Source organism: Hyperolius riggenbachi, chromosome 4 (genome assembly GCF_040937935.1).
Source record: "Hyperolius riggenbachi isolate aHypRig1 chromosome 4, aHypRig1.pri, whole genome shotgun sequence".
Taxonomy (NCBI): Eukaryota; Metazoa; Chordata; class Amphibia; order Anura; family Hyperoliidae; genus Hyperolius; species Hyperolius riggenbachi.
In genome coordinates, this window is record NC_090649.1 from 9950046 (window position 1) to 9964138 (window position 14093).

Genomic DNA, 14093 nt, shown 5'->3' on the forward strand with positions numbered 1-14093 from the left:
CTTTGTATGCCTAATTCCTGTAAAGTCATGCTCTGTGCCTGGACTGGGACCGCCTTAGTTTGTGTGTGTGATTGTGTAAAACACTACAGCCTTGCCTGGGATGGGCACACGTTTTTGGGGCGCCCACCATTGTTACAGCTCTGACCTCCTCTACTTCCTGGTTCTGTGGATTAGGCCTCTCTCTGCTGTGTCAGCTGCTCTGAAAGCAGGAAGCTTCCATGAAAGCAGGAAGTAGACGCACTGCTGATTGACGGCGGACACCGGAGGAGGCCAGAAGTCATGGACAGGTGAGACTTTTATACAGCACACAGGCCATGGCAGAAAATATCTGCTGCTGAGTGTATGTGCAAACAACAGATCTCTATAACTCGACAAGAGGAAGAAACCCGCTTAAACGTACTGAAATCAAAAGTCCGATTGTAGGTATGAGTGAGCTGATTGGTATGAATGACGTGATTTGGCGAGCCTGTCCGCTCGCTGACTCCGTAGCAAGGTGGTGTGGTTGTTAGTGTTCTTTGTTTGCGGTGCGAATGTTCCAGGTTGAAATCTTGGCCTAAACTGCTTCTTTTTTTATTAAACACGGTTTTGTGGCTCACAGTTCACTTCATCAGGTAAAACATGCAGAAGGACCGTCTCAATCCATGGAATTTCCTCAATTTAAAAAGTGTATCATCTTCCTTCCTTTGCTCAAAATAGTCACAGTTTTGTTAGTTTGTAACAAAACTAACATTAGTTATTGGTTATTATTAACATTATAGGTAAAAAGAAAAAGGTTCATGACAACAGTTTGGGTTAATGAATATATAAAGAGAAGTGCGCCCTCTACGTATCCCTCCAGCAGCCGCCAGAGAGATGTGTAGAGGGAGCACTTCTCTTGCGCAGACTGGCTGAAGTTACTGGACCCAATACCGGAGCACATGTGCCCCTGCTAAAACGCCGCTATCCCGCGGCTTAACTGGGGTCCCTGTCCCCCCAAATCCCCTCCGTAATGCGGGGGAGCGCTTCCGCATTGGGGCAGGGCTAACCGCCGCAGCCCTGCCCCACGCGCGTCTGTCAGCGAGTATCTCCGCCTCTCCCCGCCCCTCTCAGTCTTCCTTCACTGAGAGGGGCGGTGGAGAGGCGGTGATGCGCGTCTGATAGACGCGCTGGGAGGCAGGGCTGCAGCCGTTAGCCCTGCCTCCAGGAAGCAAAAATCTACGACCAACTTGCGACCAAGGTTTGCGGGGGTGGGTTGGGGGGTCAGGGACCCTCGTGCAGCCGCGGGATAGCAGTGTTTTAGCAGGGGCACACGTGCCCCTGCTATGTATGAGAGCTGCAGCGAGATTTAGTCTCGCTTCAGTGTCTCTTTAAGTATGTGGTAACTCCAAATCATAACAGCAGAAAAAGCTTTGAATGCAGGATTAGCATCTTTATCACTTAATACACTCAGACCAGTGGCTGTTGAAATTTGATTTTTATGGTGACGATACCGCTTTAAGGAAGAACAGAGACAAAGGGAGCCCAAATAGCGCAACATGTAAATGAAAGAAAACATAGAGATAATCGAAAACTACTCAAAAAGGTAGGTTGTATGAGGGGCAACCAACCACTTGAGGCAGGTGGAGATGTATAACCCGACTCCACTCGGAATGTCCAAGCTTGGACTGGAGGTGATCACTCTCATGTGGTAAAAACCACTTTCCTACACAGTGTGGGGCTCAGAAGTATTCCTCCAAACTACGATGGTTGGGGGGTGTAACAGCACAAAGGGGAGAAGAGGCGCCCAGGAGTGTATAAAACAAAGTGAAAAACACTTAAAGGGGAACTGAAGTAAGAGGTATATGGAGGCTGTCATATTTATTTCCTTTTAATCAATACCAGTTGCCTGGCAGCCCTGCTGGTCTATTTCTCTGCAGTAGTATCTGAAGAACACCAGAAACAAGCATGCAGCTAGTCTTGTCAGATCTGACTTTAAAGTCAGAAACACCTGATCTGCTGCATGCTTGTTCAGGGGCTATGGCTGATAGTATTAGAGGCAGAGGATCAGCAGGAAATAAACATGACAACCTCCATATACCTCTCTCTTCAGTTCCCCTTTAATATTGAAAAAAATAGAGGTGACTTTACCTCAATAATGAGTCAAAAATATTTACTAAGCCTGTGCTTAATACATATTTTTGACATGTGACTGTCGTTGAAGTAAGCTACCTCCCATTTTTTTCAATGTTAAAGGGGAACTGAAGAGAGAGGTATATGGAGGCTGCCGTGTTTATTTCCTTTTAATCAATACCAGTTGCCTGGCAGCCCTGCTGATCCTCCGCCTTTAATACTATTAGCCAAAGCCCCTGAACAAGCATACAGCAGATCAGGTGTTTCAGACTTTAAAGTCAGATCTGACAAGACTAGCTGCATGCTTGTTTCTGGTGTTATTCAGATACTACTGCAGAGAAATAGTCCAGCAAGTCTGCCAGGCAACTGGTATTGATTAAAAGGCAATAAATATGGCAGCCTCCGTATACCTCTTACTTCAGTTCCCCTTTAAGCGCCTTTAACTTACAGTAGTTTTCTATACTCCTTGGCGCCTCTTCTCCCCTTTGTGTATCTCTGCAGAGTTGGTTGCAGTCAGGAGATGTACAGAAGTGGGGAATCTCATCACAGATTTGTTATGAGGCTCCATTGGGATTTGTCATTTAACCAGTGGCGTAGCAATAGGGGTTGCAGAGGTTGCGACCGCATCGGGGCCCTTGGGCCAGAGGGGCCCCAAGGGGCTCTTCCTCAACCAAAGTATTAGCTATTTATTGCTCCTGTGGTGGTAATAATCACTTCTATAGATACTTTGAATAGTAGTAATCATTAACAAACTGTTCCCCATCCCCTTCTTGCACCTCTAATACTGTGGATGACATTGGCAGGTTTTGTTGCCCCATGTCAAGTGTTACATATAGAGTGCTTAGGGGGGCCCAATGTAAAACTTGCACCGGGGCCCATAGCTCCATAGCTACGCCACTGCATTTAACGTACAAACCCATTCCCAGGACCTACAAACTCCCGGCTGTTCCTCTCGGGTCTCAGCAAGATCAGATAACATTTGGGTAGAAAAATGCAGCTTAGAAGTCCAGCACTGGAGGTAAGGATAGCAAATACCTGAGCGGCCACTGTGTACTTGCCGCTGGTGCTCAGGTAAGCCGGTATGAAGGAGATCCACACACAGCAGAAGACCAGCATGCTAAAGGTGATTAGTTTGGCCTCATTAAAGCCTCCAGGAAGGTTTCTTGCCAGGAAAGCCACCAAGAAGCTTGCCATGGCCAAGAAACCCATAAACCCCAGGGCCGTGTAAAAAAATACATTCTGCCCTTCGTTGCACTCGAGAATTATCTTGCAGTTCTCAGTTTCTGTGTTCAGAGTTGGAACCGGAGGTGACTTATGAAGCCATAACGAGCAAATGCTAATTTGCAAAACCGAACAAAGTCCTACAATGTTACGAGGAATGGTGGGACCCAGCCATTTCCTCAATGGGCTGTTGAGTCTGGTAGCTTTGAAGGCCAGCATCACCATAATTGTCTTGGCTAAGACTGATGAGATACTTATGGAGAAGACCACGCTGAAGAAGGTTTGCCGCAGGAGGCAGGTGTAGGTGGATGGCCGACCAATGAACACCAAGCAGCAGGCGAAGCAAAGGATGAGGGACACCAGGAGAATGTAGCTCAGCTCTCTGTTGGTGGCTTTGATGACTGGTGTGTCTCTGAAGCTGATAAATATCAGTAAGATGCAGAAGGCCAGTATCGAACACCCACTGGACATTAATACTAGTATAATTCCCAGTGGCTCCTGGTAAGACAGAAACTCTATTATCTTTGGGACACATTTTCTCTGCTCTTCATTGGACCACTGGTCTTTGGGACATCTGAGACATTCAAGTAAATCTGGGGAAGCGTAATAATATAAAATTAATACGAAGACACTACATATTCACTTTTCAAAGCAAACTGTCGTCCCCCCAGGAGGAAATTACTTCTGGTGTCTGAGTTACTCTGTGTTTTCAAAGCACAAATAGAAGACTGTGACCCCCTCTTCCCCATCATGCTAACTCTTACCATGTCCCTTTACCTACTTCAGCCCTCAGTCGTTTTCACTTTATGCATCTGAGCAATGTTCACCTCCCATTCATTAGCCTATAACTTTATCACTACTTATCACAATGAACTGATCTATATCTTGTTTTTTCCGCCACCAATTAGGCTTTCTTTGGGTGGTACATTTTGCTAAGAGCTACCTTACTGTAAATGCATTTTAACAGTAAGAATAAGAAAAAAAACATTATTTCTCAATTTTTGGCCATTATAGTTTTAAAATAATACATGCCTCCATAATTAAAACCCACGCAATGTATTTGCCTAATAGTCCCGTGTATTACACCGTTTAAATTATGTCCCTATCACAATGTATGGTGACAATATTTTATTTGGAAATAAAAGTGCATTTTTCCCGTTTTGCATCTATCACTATTTACAAGCTTATAATAAAAAAAAAAAAATAGAAATATTTCATCTTTACATAGATATTTAAAACGTTTAGACCCTCAGGTAAATAATTGTGTTTTGTTTTTTTTATTGTAATTTTTTTTGTTTTTTTTATTATTAAACATTTTATTTGGATATTTTTGGGAGGGTGGGATGTAAATAGTAATTTTTTTATTGTAAATATATATTTATTTTATTTTTTAATGTAGATGTAGTTTTACTTTTTGGCCACAAGATGGCAACCTTAGGTTTATTTACATGACGTCACTCTAAGCGTAACATGTACGCTTAGAGGGACGTAGGAGGCAGAAAAAGCAAGGCTTCCGCCACTTTTTCTGCGGGGGAGAGGAATCAGTGATCGGGCACCATGGCTCCATACATTGATTCCTGGGCTAACGATCCGCGGCCGGGAGCATGCGTGCATGCGCGAGATGGTCGCGGGAGCGTACATGGCCTCCTGGACGTAGTTTCTACGTCCAGGAAGTGAAAGTAGTTAAGGTCTCGGAGCCCTGGAGAAATTTAGCGAAGTATCTCTGGTGCACTACATGAACCTCAACATGTAGTGCTCCTAGCCATTAAAGGGAACCTCAACTGAGAAGGATATGGATTTTTCCTTTTAAAATAATACCAGTTGCCTCACTATCCTGCTGATTCTGTGTGTCTAATACTTTTAGCCACAGCCCCTCAACAAGCATGCTGATCAGGTGCTCTGACTGAAGTCAGACTGGATTAGCAGCATGCTTGTTTCTGGTGCGATTCAGACACTACAGCAACCAAAGAGATCAGCAGGACTACCAAGCAACTGGTATTGTTTAACAGGAAACATCCATATCCCTCTCAGTTTAGGTACCCTTTAACAGCTCTATGTAGTTGAAGTGAACCAAAATGTATAGAAATGCTGCCAGGACTTGTCGTCAAAGGGAAGCTGTAAGCCTGTTCTCCTGCTCTGCAAGTAAAGACATTTATCTACGTAACTCTACAAACTGACTGGTGACGATTTGTCAGGAAAGGTGACCCAGGAAGAGGTCTAATGCTGTGAACACATGATGCAATTTACCGTTCAATGGGTGGAAATCAGGTTATTATTGCCAACATGCCCAATCTGTATCCGATTGAGAAAGTGATCGATTTTGCAAAGTTATCATTGGAAAATCGATCCCTTTATCAATCATCAGCAGTTTGGACATGGACACACGCTACAACTTGCTGTTCATGAAATTGCATTGTGTGTTCCCAGCATTAGTTCCAACACAGATACTGAAGGCACAATCGCTGTAGACTGGGATGGACTGTGTCGGTGAAGCACTACATGATAAATAGATATGAGCAAGCGAAATGTTCAACTTCTGTCTCACGGATCGGTCCCGATCTTGTTTAACGAGATTAGCAGCCAATTGTCATCATGAAGCACCATTAGGGAAGATCAAAGATTTCCCATAAACAATGATTGTAAAGAGAAGTAAGAATGTTAGTACGATTTTCTGATCGGTTTTAGCACAGCAGATTTTAAATGTAAAAAAAAATGTATCCTTACACATGGGTAGATCCCCGGCAAGAGCAAGGAATACACTTACAGTGTAATGACCAACAGGAACCACCGGGCGAAAAAATGTCAAGACTTTTCCTGCACAGATCGCTGTAGAGCCACAACAGGGCTGTGTCAGGATCCCTGGCAAATATACCAGAAGGATTTTCCATAAAAACAGTCCTTGGTAGGATCATTTTCATTTCTATTTACAATCCTTCTTCTAATCACATTTGCCAGATTCACAAATTTCTCACTGGGCAAAAATTTTAAGACACCCCCGGGCCCATATGCAATTCACTTTTTCTCCTGAGTTTTCTCCTAAAGGCCAATACGCACGTCTGATTTTTGCGAACGACGGGTCGTTTGAACGTCCCGTCGTTCAGTCGTCCGCACGCCAAATCGGGCGTGTGTACAGACTGGCGTTCGCGTGATAAGACTGAGTTTGAGCGATCCTGCCAACTTGGAGAAAACTAAGGAGGAAACGTAAATTGCAAGTCAAACCTCACAGATCACCAGCGCCGGCTAACACCAACATCCCAAAATAAACAAGATTGTTGGTGCCGCATATCCAACAGGCTTGTGGGTTTAGCCCCTCTGCCGACGTCAAGGCCAATCCCCTAGAGGAGAAGTTGGTCACTGGTTCTCTAGTTTGAGGAAAATCTTGTGAAACTGCCATAGACGATTTCGCTCATCCATTTACATGATCAGCTGAGGCTCTGTTGCAGTTTGTTAACATCCTCACAATGTACCTGGTTGATCCTGAGGGAAGTCATGTTGTTCCCAGCAGATGTGGAGACCGGAGAGCACACGTTGCAGAGCGGAACATACCTGTCCTGTTGGAGATCTCGCCTGCAGAACACGGCACACAGTCAGAGCAGCAGGGCGGCTGTCCTTGTCTGGGGACTCTTCTGTGTCCAGGAGGACAGACTGGACTGCACATGGACTGCGGGACCTGTGTAGACCAGAGACACTCCTCAGTGGCCATATATGCAAAATATATGACATCTGACATCACAATGCAGGAACCCTGTCATAGGTCTAAATAATGTGATAGCTGTTGAGGGTCTGGGATAAACAGATGAAGCAAAAACCAACATGGCACCACTGGGAGGTGTGAAGAGAACTAAAACATGGTGCGGAATGAATGCACTGATACCTCATCAGAAGATTAGGGAGGATCAATGTGATGCAAATACTGTCTCCATCCATTCACATTTCATATCAACGTTATGCGGCTTGAACTTGGACCAATAAAAATTGAGAGGAAGTTATTCTGATTGGTCCAGTTGCAAGCTGCATATTTTTTACTTTAAATTTGAATGCATGGAAAAAATATTTGCATGTCATTAAAGATGCCACTCCCATTGTCCCGCCCCTCTACATCCATGTGCACTGCAGTGATTTTGTACTAGACCAGTTCACCAGCGTTGAGGTTCCCTCCTTAGAATTGATCCCACCTGGTCCCCACAACAGTCAGCAAGCAAGAAAACACTTCATACCATACTTCTTAAAGAGGAACAAGATTGAAAAGCGGAGAGCCTGTAATGTAAGGCAACATGTGACAGCAGCAATAACTTACTTGCTCACCACTGAATCATAAGGGGTCTAAAACTCTGTCCCCTCCATCAGCAAAACCCCCATGGTAATTTTCTTTCTAAAATCTTCCGAGGGCAGTGGCCACCTCCACCTGTGTTGCCTCGGTTCTCAATAACAACAAATAACATTTGTAAAGCACTTTTCTCCTGTAGGACTCAAAGCGCATAAGCATGGCTCCGACCATCGTGGTACAGAGGAAGAATTTTATAAGTCCGGAAATGCCAGGCTGAACAGGTGGCTTTTCAGTCTGGATTTGAATAGCTCCAGGGATGGTGCTGTCTTTACTGGGTGTGGCAGGGAGTTCCAAAGAGTAGGGGCAGCATGACAGAAGGCTCTATCTCCAGATTTTTTGAGGTGCACTCTGGGAGTGACCAAGTTTACAGAACTTGCTGATCTGAGGTTGTGAGATCTGAGGTGTGGTGCAGCTTCAGCAGGTCCTTCATGTATCCCGGCCCAGATTGTGCACGGATTTGAATGTCAGCAGTCCAATCTTGAAGAGTATTCTCCATTCTACTGGTAGCCAGTGCAGTGAGCGAAGGATCGGTGTAATGTGACAGTGGCGAGGCTGGTTTGTTAGCAATCTGGCAGCAGCATTCTGCACTAATTGCAGGCGACGCAGGTCCTTTTTGGGGAGGCCAGCATAAAGGGCATTACAGTAGTCCAGCCGTGATGTGATGAAGGCGTGGACTAGGGTTGGAAGATCCTCTGGGGGAATCAGATGTTTAATCTTTGCAATGTTCTTAAGATGAAAGTAGGAAGATTCTCCCTCAGCTCGGCAGCCGTGGCCTAATAGGCAGGTAGGTAGAGTAGAGGCCAATTGTAAGGAGGGAACCGCAACACCTCTCTCTGAACGACATTTCCCCCCTACAATCCATCATGAATGCAGCAGCCAGACTAATCTACTCCTCCCACCGCTTTGTCTTCATGACTCTCCTATGCCAATCCATCCACTGGCTCCCGATCTGCTTCAGAATCATCTTCAAGATCTTATGCTTTGCCTATAATTCTATACCCAAGTCCTGCCCGACCTACATCAGTGACCCGGTCATTCAATACACACCTAGCCGCCCACAGCTGCCCAGTTTGATGCTCCAATTACCTCCTCCTAACCACAGCAATAAAAGTTTTCCCACACCAGACTTGACTCCTTCACAGAACGTCAAATTTCTTTATTACATATAAGTGCGAATACAATCCTAACCACCTCATACAGCTATAAACCTACACCAGGCTCAAAACCTACATCAAAGGCAACAAACTTATCCGGTACACTATCCAGCTAACTCTGGGGGTCAATGATTGTTTAGTGGGTCCCGGAGCAGCTCAGGAGGGGCATAGGGAGATCTGGGAAGCCTCTGGACCACCCAGTGGTTTCTCCCTACTGAGGTAATTATTTATATTTTATCCTGATTACACTTTAATGCTGAGTAATCTGGATCACTGATATTTTGCTGGACCGATGACAAAAGGAGCACTTAAACCCCATCTCTCATTTTTACTTTCCATTCAGTTTTAAGCTGGGCATAGTTTGTGTATTTTATTATTTTTCTGTAAATTTTTTATTTATTTTTATTATTATTTTTTCTGTAAATAACTTGTGCACTGATTTTTAGTTTTAATCGAAGACAACCAGAAGGATTTGTTATTTGCTACCTGGAGAAAGTGCTGGTTCCACAGGATGCTGCTGGTGTTGATGTCGATCATCTGACTAGACGTTGCCTCCGGGTTAAATGATCCAACTCTTACCAGCTGGAAAAGTCCATTGAGGACCTGGATGGTGACAATATCATAGGAAGCGGAAACATCTCCGTTGGCATCAAAAGTGATGCTGTCCCCTGACGGAGTCTGGAAAGGTGTCCTCTTTAGAGAGTGCAGGACCTAGGGGTTCATCAGAAAGACAATAACAGCGTTATTCCATCTATGACATTGATAAAGATGTAGATTGTAGAAGAGATTTCCGAAGCTGGGGAGAGGATTATGAACCGTTTACGGGTAACGTGAGGAGGTCAGATTAGGGCAGTATAGGAGAAGACCATGAGAAGATCCAAAGTTGTGGTGTCTGGAAACTAGTGAGAGATGTTGTGGGGACAGGTTCATAGAACTTTGGAGGGAGGTATTTGAAGTATGAACTAGATTCCATGTTTACTTGGCAGCTAGTGGAGAAATTATCCTATTCTCTCTTACCTTCCCTGCAGGATCTTTATGCTAGCAGGTGCAGAAAGAAAGCAACCAATATTGTCTCTGACCTGTTGGATCCCGCTCACTACATCTTCCCAAGATTCCCTTTGACCTGTCTGACCTCTCTTAGGCCTCTTGCACACTGCAAGCGATTCAGATTCAGATTCCGCTTTTTAATCTGTTTTTACTTCCGATTCAGATTTGCAGTTTGCTCCTTGCACACTGCAAATCAGAATCTGAATTGGAGGTAGAAACTGATTAAAAAGCAGAATCAGAATCGCTTGCAGTGTGCAAAAAGCATTACTCCATCTTCCCAAGATTGCCTCTGATCCCTCTCATTCTGCCCACTCCATCTTCCATCTTCTGCCTTCCAGGGCCTGTTCTAGACTTTATGATGCCTGAGGAAAACTTTTGAGGATGCCCCCCCCCCCCCCCCGAATTGGAATGATCGCACAGCCTTGGACAATTTGAGCCCCCCCAAAACACCCTCAGTATAGGTAGGTAGCAGTTATAGGTGCCCCTAGTAGCTAGGTACAGTTGCCCCCAGTATAAGTTAGCCTCGTACAGTTGCCCCCAGTATAGGTTGTCCAGGTACAGTTGCCCCCAGTATAGGTTGGCCAGGCACTCTCTTCACTTCCTGTTTCTGCCTGGTGCTGCCCTAGACTTGTGCTGCCTGAGGAAGTTTCCTCACTTGGCATCATGGGCAGACCGGGCCTGCTGGTCAGTTGCAACAAAAAATTCCAGACACAGGAACAGCTTCTTCCCTTGGACGGTAACCATGCCTAATGCAGAACCACACTTATTGATCCAACACCAGTCCTGAAACTTCTAGGCCTTGAAAGCATTACAGCACAGACCTGGGACTGGAAAAGAAATGCTCTCATGTCGTTTTCTACTACTTTAACTTATATACTGTCCTTAAAGCACTCCCATGCTTCCTTCTTCCAGATTGAAGAAAGAAGCATGGGAGTGACGTGGAACGTGAATGGAGCGCATCTGTACCTGGGTAAGTTAACCCCCCCCCCCCCCCCGCCCCTTGACTAAATTATGATTATGAGTAGCTACGAGAACTTAGCTACTCGTAATGAGCATCACTATCCTTGACTTGTAATATGTAAACTGTCTGTCCTTGTATCATATCGTCTGCCAAGTCAAATGCCTTGTAAGTGGAAACTTATTTGGCCAAATAAAATGATTCAGATTCTGAGAGGACCGCGAATAGAGTTGGTGAAAAGATAAAAAACAAACAAACAAAACTTGGGCTGTGAGTTGCCCCAACATCTTATCTCCCTCTTTGCCATACAGAGGACATCTCTCCGGAGCTGCCGTTGCTGTGACCACACTTGCTATGGGTGGGTGTGGGGGGGGGGGGGGAATTAACTTATAACCATCACAAATGTTTGATTTTGGTTATGGTGGCGCCAGGTTTTACTGGCTACAATTTGGTGTGAAATGGTTTCTGCAGTCTTTGTTGTATTCTCACCTACCTTCTAGGTAGCCATGAACTGGAGAATCAGAGAATGTGGCCTCAGTGCTGTTACCTGCCAGGGTCGGATGGTGGAGACATTGCCACAGCTTCGGTACACTTGACGTACTTGGCACGTAAGCAAAGCATGAAGGGCATGTGCATAGGCGTACACTGCCAGATAGGCATGATATGTGTAGCTCAAGTCATAAATCTCAAACACTTCAGGGATCCTGGTTTTCAGTTCTTCCTCTTTTGTGCAGCTGGGCACCAGGATCATAGGATCTGAGACATTTTCCAACGTTCTTCCAGAGGTCCAGATGCATTGAAATGCTGCTTCCCAGAAGGGTGTGATGAAGGGATATTTTGTGTTTAAGGCTGGATGCAGACTTTGCAGAAAAGACTCAAACCCTGGCATGGCTCTTGTTTTAGGCATTAGACCTATTGTTCCATTAAGGACTTTCCAAGCCTTCTTGGAGAAGAGTCCAGGTGTGATCGTAAAGGAGACTGAGGATATGAATATCTTCTCGGTTACACCCTCATTGAATAAGACATCGAGAAGAACCATCACGTGGGACTCTGTACTATGGAGGATGATGACCTCGGCTGAACTCTCTCTTATGACTTTCACCACTCTCAGGACTTGCTTCATGGAGTAGCTCAGGTGAATCTTCTCCACAAAGGCCACACAGCTTCCACCCTTCTCTAGATCAGTCCGGATCACCCTCCCACCCTGCTCACCCACATCATTGTCCACAATCAGCATTCCCACCCAGGTCCATCCGAACAGGCTGACAAGACGAGACAGGGCGGAGCTCTGGAAGAGGTTGCTGGACACTGTGCGCAGGAAGGAGGGGAAGTTCACTTTGTCACTCAGTGAGGAGGAAGAGGCTCCATGACTGATCTGAAAGATGGAGAGCACAGCGCCAGTAAGCATGGCCGCTCAGAGGAACATACAGTACTCTTCACCACTGAGATATCTTCTCTTTACTAGAAGCTCGGGGTGACCCAAAACCATTAGGAAAGTAAAGAGACTGAAAAGCCCTCCTACTAAAAAAAAGCAATGCTTAGTGTGGTTTTCCTTCTTAAAACAGAAGGTATTTGCAATAATTCAGATTTAAGTGTGTAACTGTGGTTCCCCACAATGCACCACTGCTGAATATGCAAATGATCTCTCTATGCCCCTAAAGCCAGGTTTACATCCAGAACTGCTGGTGTATATGTAGCTTTAAATTTTACAGAGCCACATTAACCCCACATGTAGACAGCCTATTTTGGACTATTGGCCCTCAGTGGATGGCAGGCAGGGATTGATATGGTTCTATTGGATAGGACTTGAACCAGAACAACAGAGTAGCCAAGCAGCTCGGGGTGACATGGTAGTAAAACAATATCCAACCCTGATAAGGATTTCTAACACATTTATAGCAAGATTAGAGTTTCATGAATTGTTCAGTGGTCAGGGTCACTATCTTGGTGGGTACCTGTGGATAGTGGTGGACTCCTAATATCCTGGCGATGGGGATGGACAGAGCAGATGCCATGTCTCCGACAATGCCAATCATTTTGGAATTCTTGTGGCAGTCAAACTGAGGAACAGGGTTTCCCATTCCAGACAGAAGGGCCATAACCCCTCCGATGGCCCGTAGCTCCGACATGCAGGACTCCAGCAGACTGAAGCCAAGGGTGACATTAGGCAGAAGGTCTGATGAGTTATTAACTTCATCTACTGCAAACACCAAGCCCAGAACATCCCGATAATATCTGATGTGGAACCTATAAAAGAGAGGAAAACATGAAGAAAGTATAACCTGACCTCAGATATAGTTACATAGTTATTTGGGTTGAAAAAAGACATACGTCCATCGAGTTCAACCAGAGAACAAAGTACAACACCAGCCTGCTCCCTCACATATCCCTGTTGATCCAGAGGAAGGTGAAAAAACCCTTACAAGGCATAGTCCAATTAGCCCCTAAAGGGAAAAATTCCTTCCCGACTCCAGATGGCAATCAGATAAAATCCCTGGATCAACATCATTAGGCATTACCTAGTAAGTGTAGCCATGGATGTCTTTCAACGCAAGGAAAGCATCTGAGCCCCATTTAAGTGCAGGTATAGAATTTGCCATAACTACTTCCTGTGGCAATGCAGTTGAAGTGGTTAAACACATAACTGAGTCAGATAACTGTGAACATGGTATTTTGTCTGTCTTCAGAAACTTATACTTGGGGGCTCTGCAGATAACTGTAACATCTTCATCCACATCTCCAGCTACAGAAAAGGGAAGAGCTATGTCAGGGGCTCTTTAGACACACAACATGTGAAGAACTAAGTCCTCACAACAAAGACTGCAAGAACTCTGGCTCGTTGGTGGAGACACTGGTGGAGACACATAGCTCATCCAGTGTAAACAGAGATTGTTGGTTTCGCATAGTCATCCATGTGTGAGCAATCATCAAGGTCAATCTCATGTGGTTTCCTTACAGTAATGATAGATGCTAACACATTCCCCAGAAATGACCACACAGAGAAAAGAAAAAAGGTCCTCACTTACCCCTTGCAAGATAAAGTCTCTGGCTTTTTTTGGAAGGTCACCAGAGGAATATCATATCCAGAGTAGACCAGAAAGATTCCTCCAACCAGGACATCACCGGGCTGGGTGAAGGGGTCCGTCTTCCATCCCTTCAGGCTGCACCCTGGAGATGTTTCGGCTGAGAGTGGGAGGAACAGATTGAGGAGAAGGAAGATCTTCATAGAGCTCGGTGTTGGCACTTCATTATAATGGCTTGGATAACTGGACAAGAGGAGAATCAGAGGTAAAGACAT

The 14093-nt window shown here is 45.1% G+C and overlaps 1 protein-coding gene across 1 annotated transcript; it reads right to left on the minus strand.

The window, feature by feature from the left end:
• Nucleotides 1-2991: 2991 nt before the first annotated feature.
• On the minus strand, nt 2992-14093 carry LOC137571087 (vomeronasal type-2 receptor 1-like). Its single transcript, XM_068279769.1, has 6 exons — nt 13822-14093; nt 12751-13042; nt 11343-12170; nt 9277-9501; nt 6856-6979; nt 2992-3902 (listed from the first exon to the last, which is right to left on the minus strand). The coding sequence occupies exons 1-6, from the start codon at nt 14091-14093 to the stop codon at nt 2992-2994; spliced, it is 2652 nt and encodes an 883-aa protein (XP_068135870.1).

Coding starts and splice junctions, on each gene's coding strand:
- LOC137571087 (XM_068279769.1), bottom strand. CDS start 14,093: ATGTCTTTACCTCTGATTCTCCTCTTGTCCAGTTATCCAAGCCATTAT. Junction 12,171..12,750: donor GAGTCCACCACTATCCACAG/GTACCCACCAAG, acceptor TCCATCTTTCAG/ATCAGTCATGGAGCCTCTTC. Junction 6,980..9,276: donor GGAACCAGCACTTTCTCCAG/GTAGCAAATAAC, acceptor TGGTCTACACAG/GTCCCGCAGTCCATGTGCAG.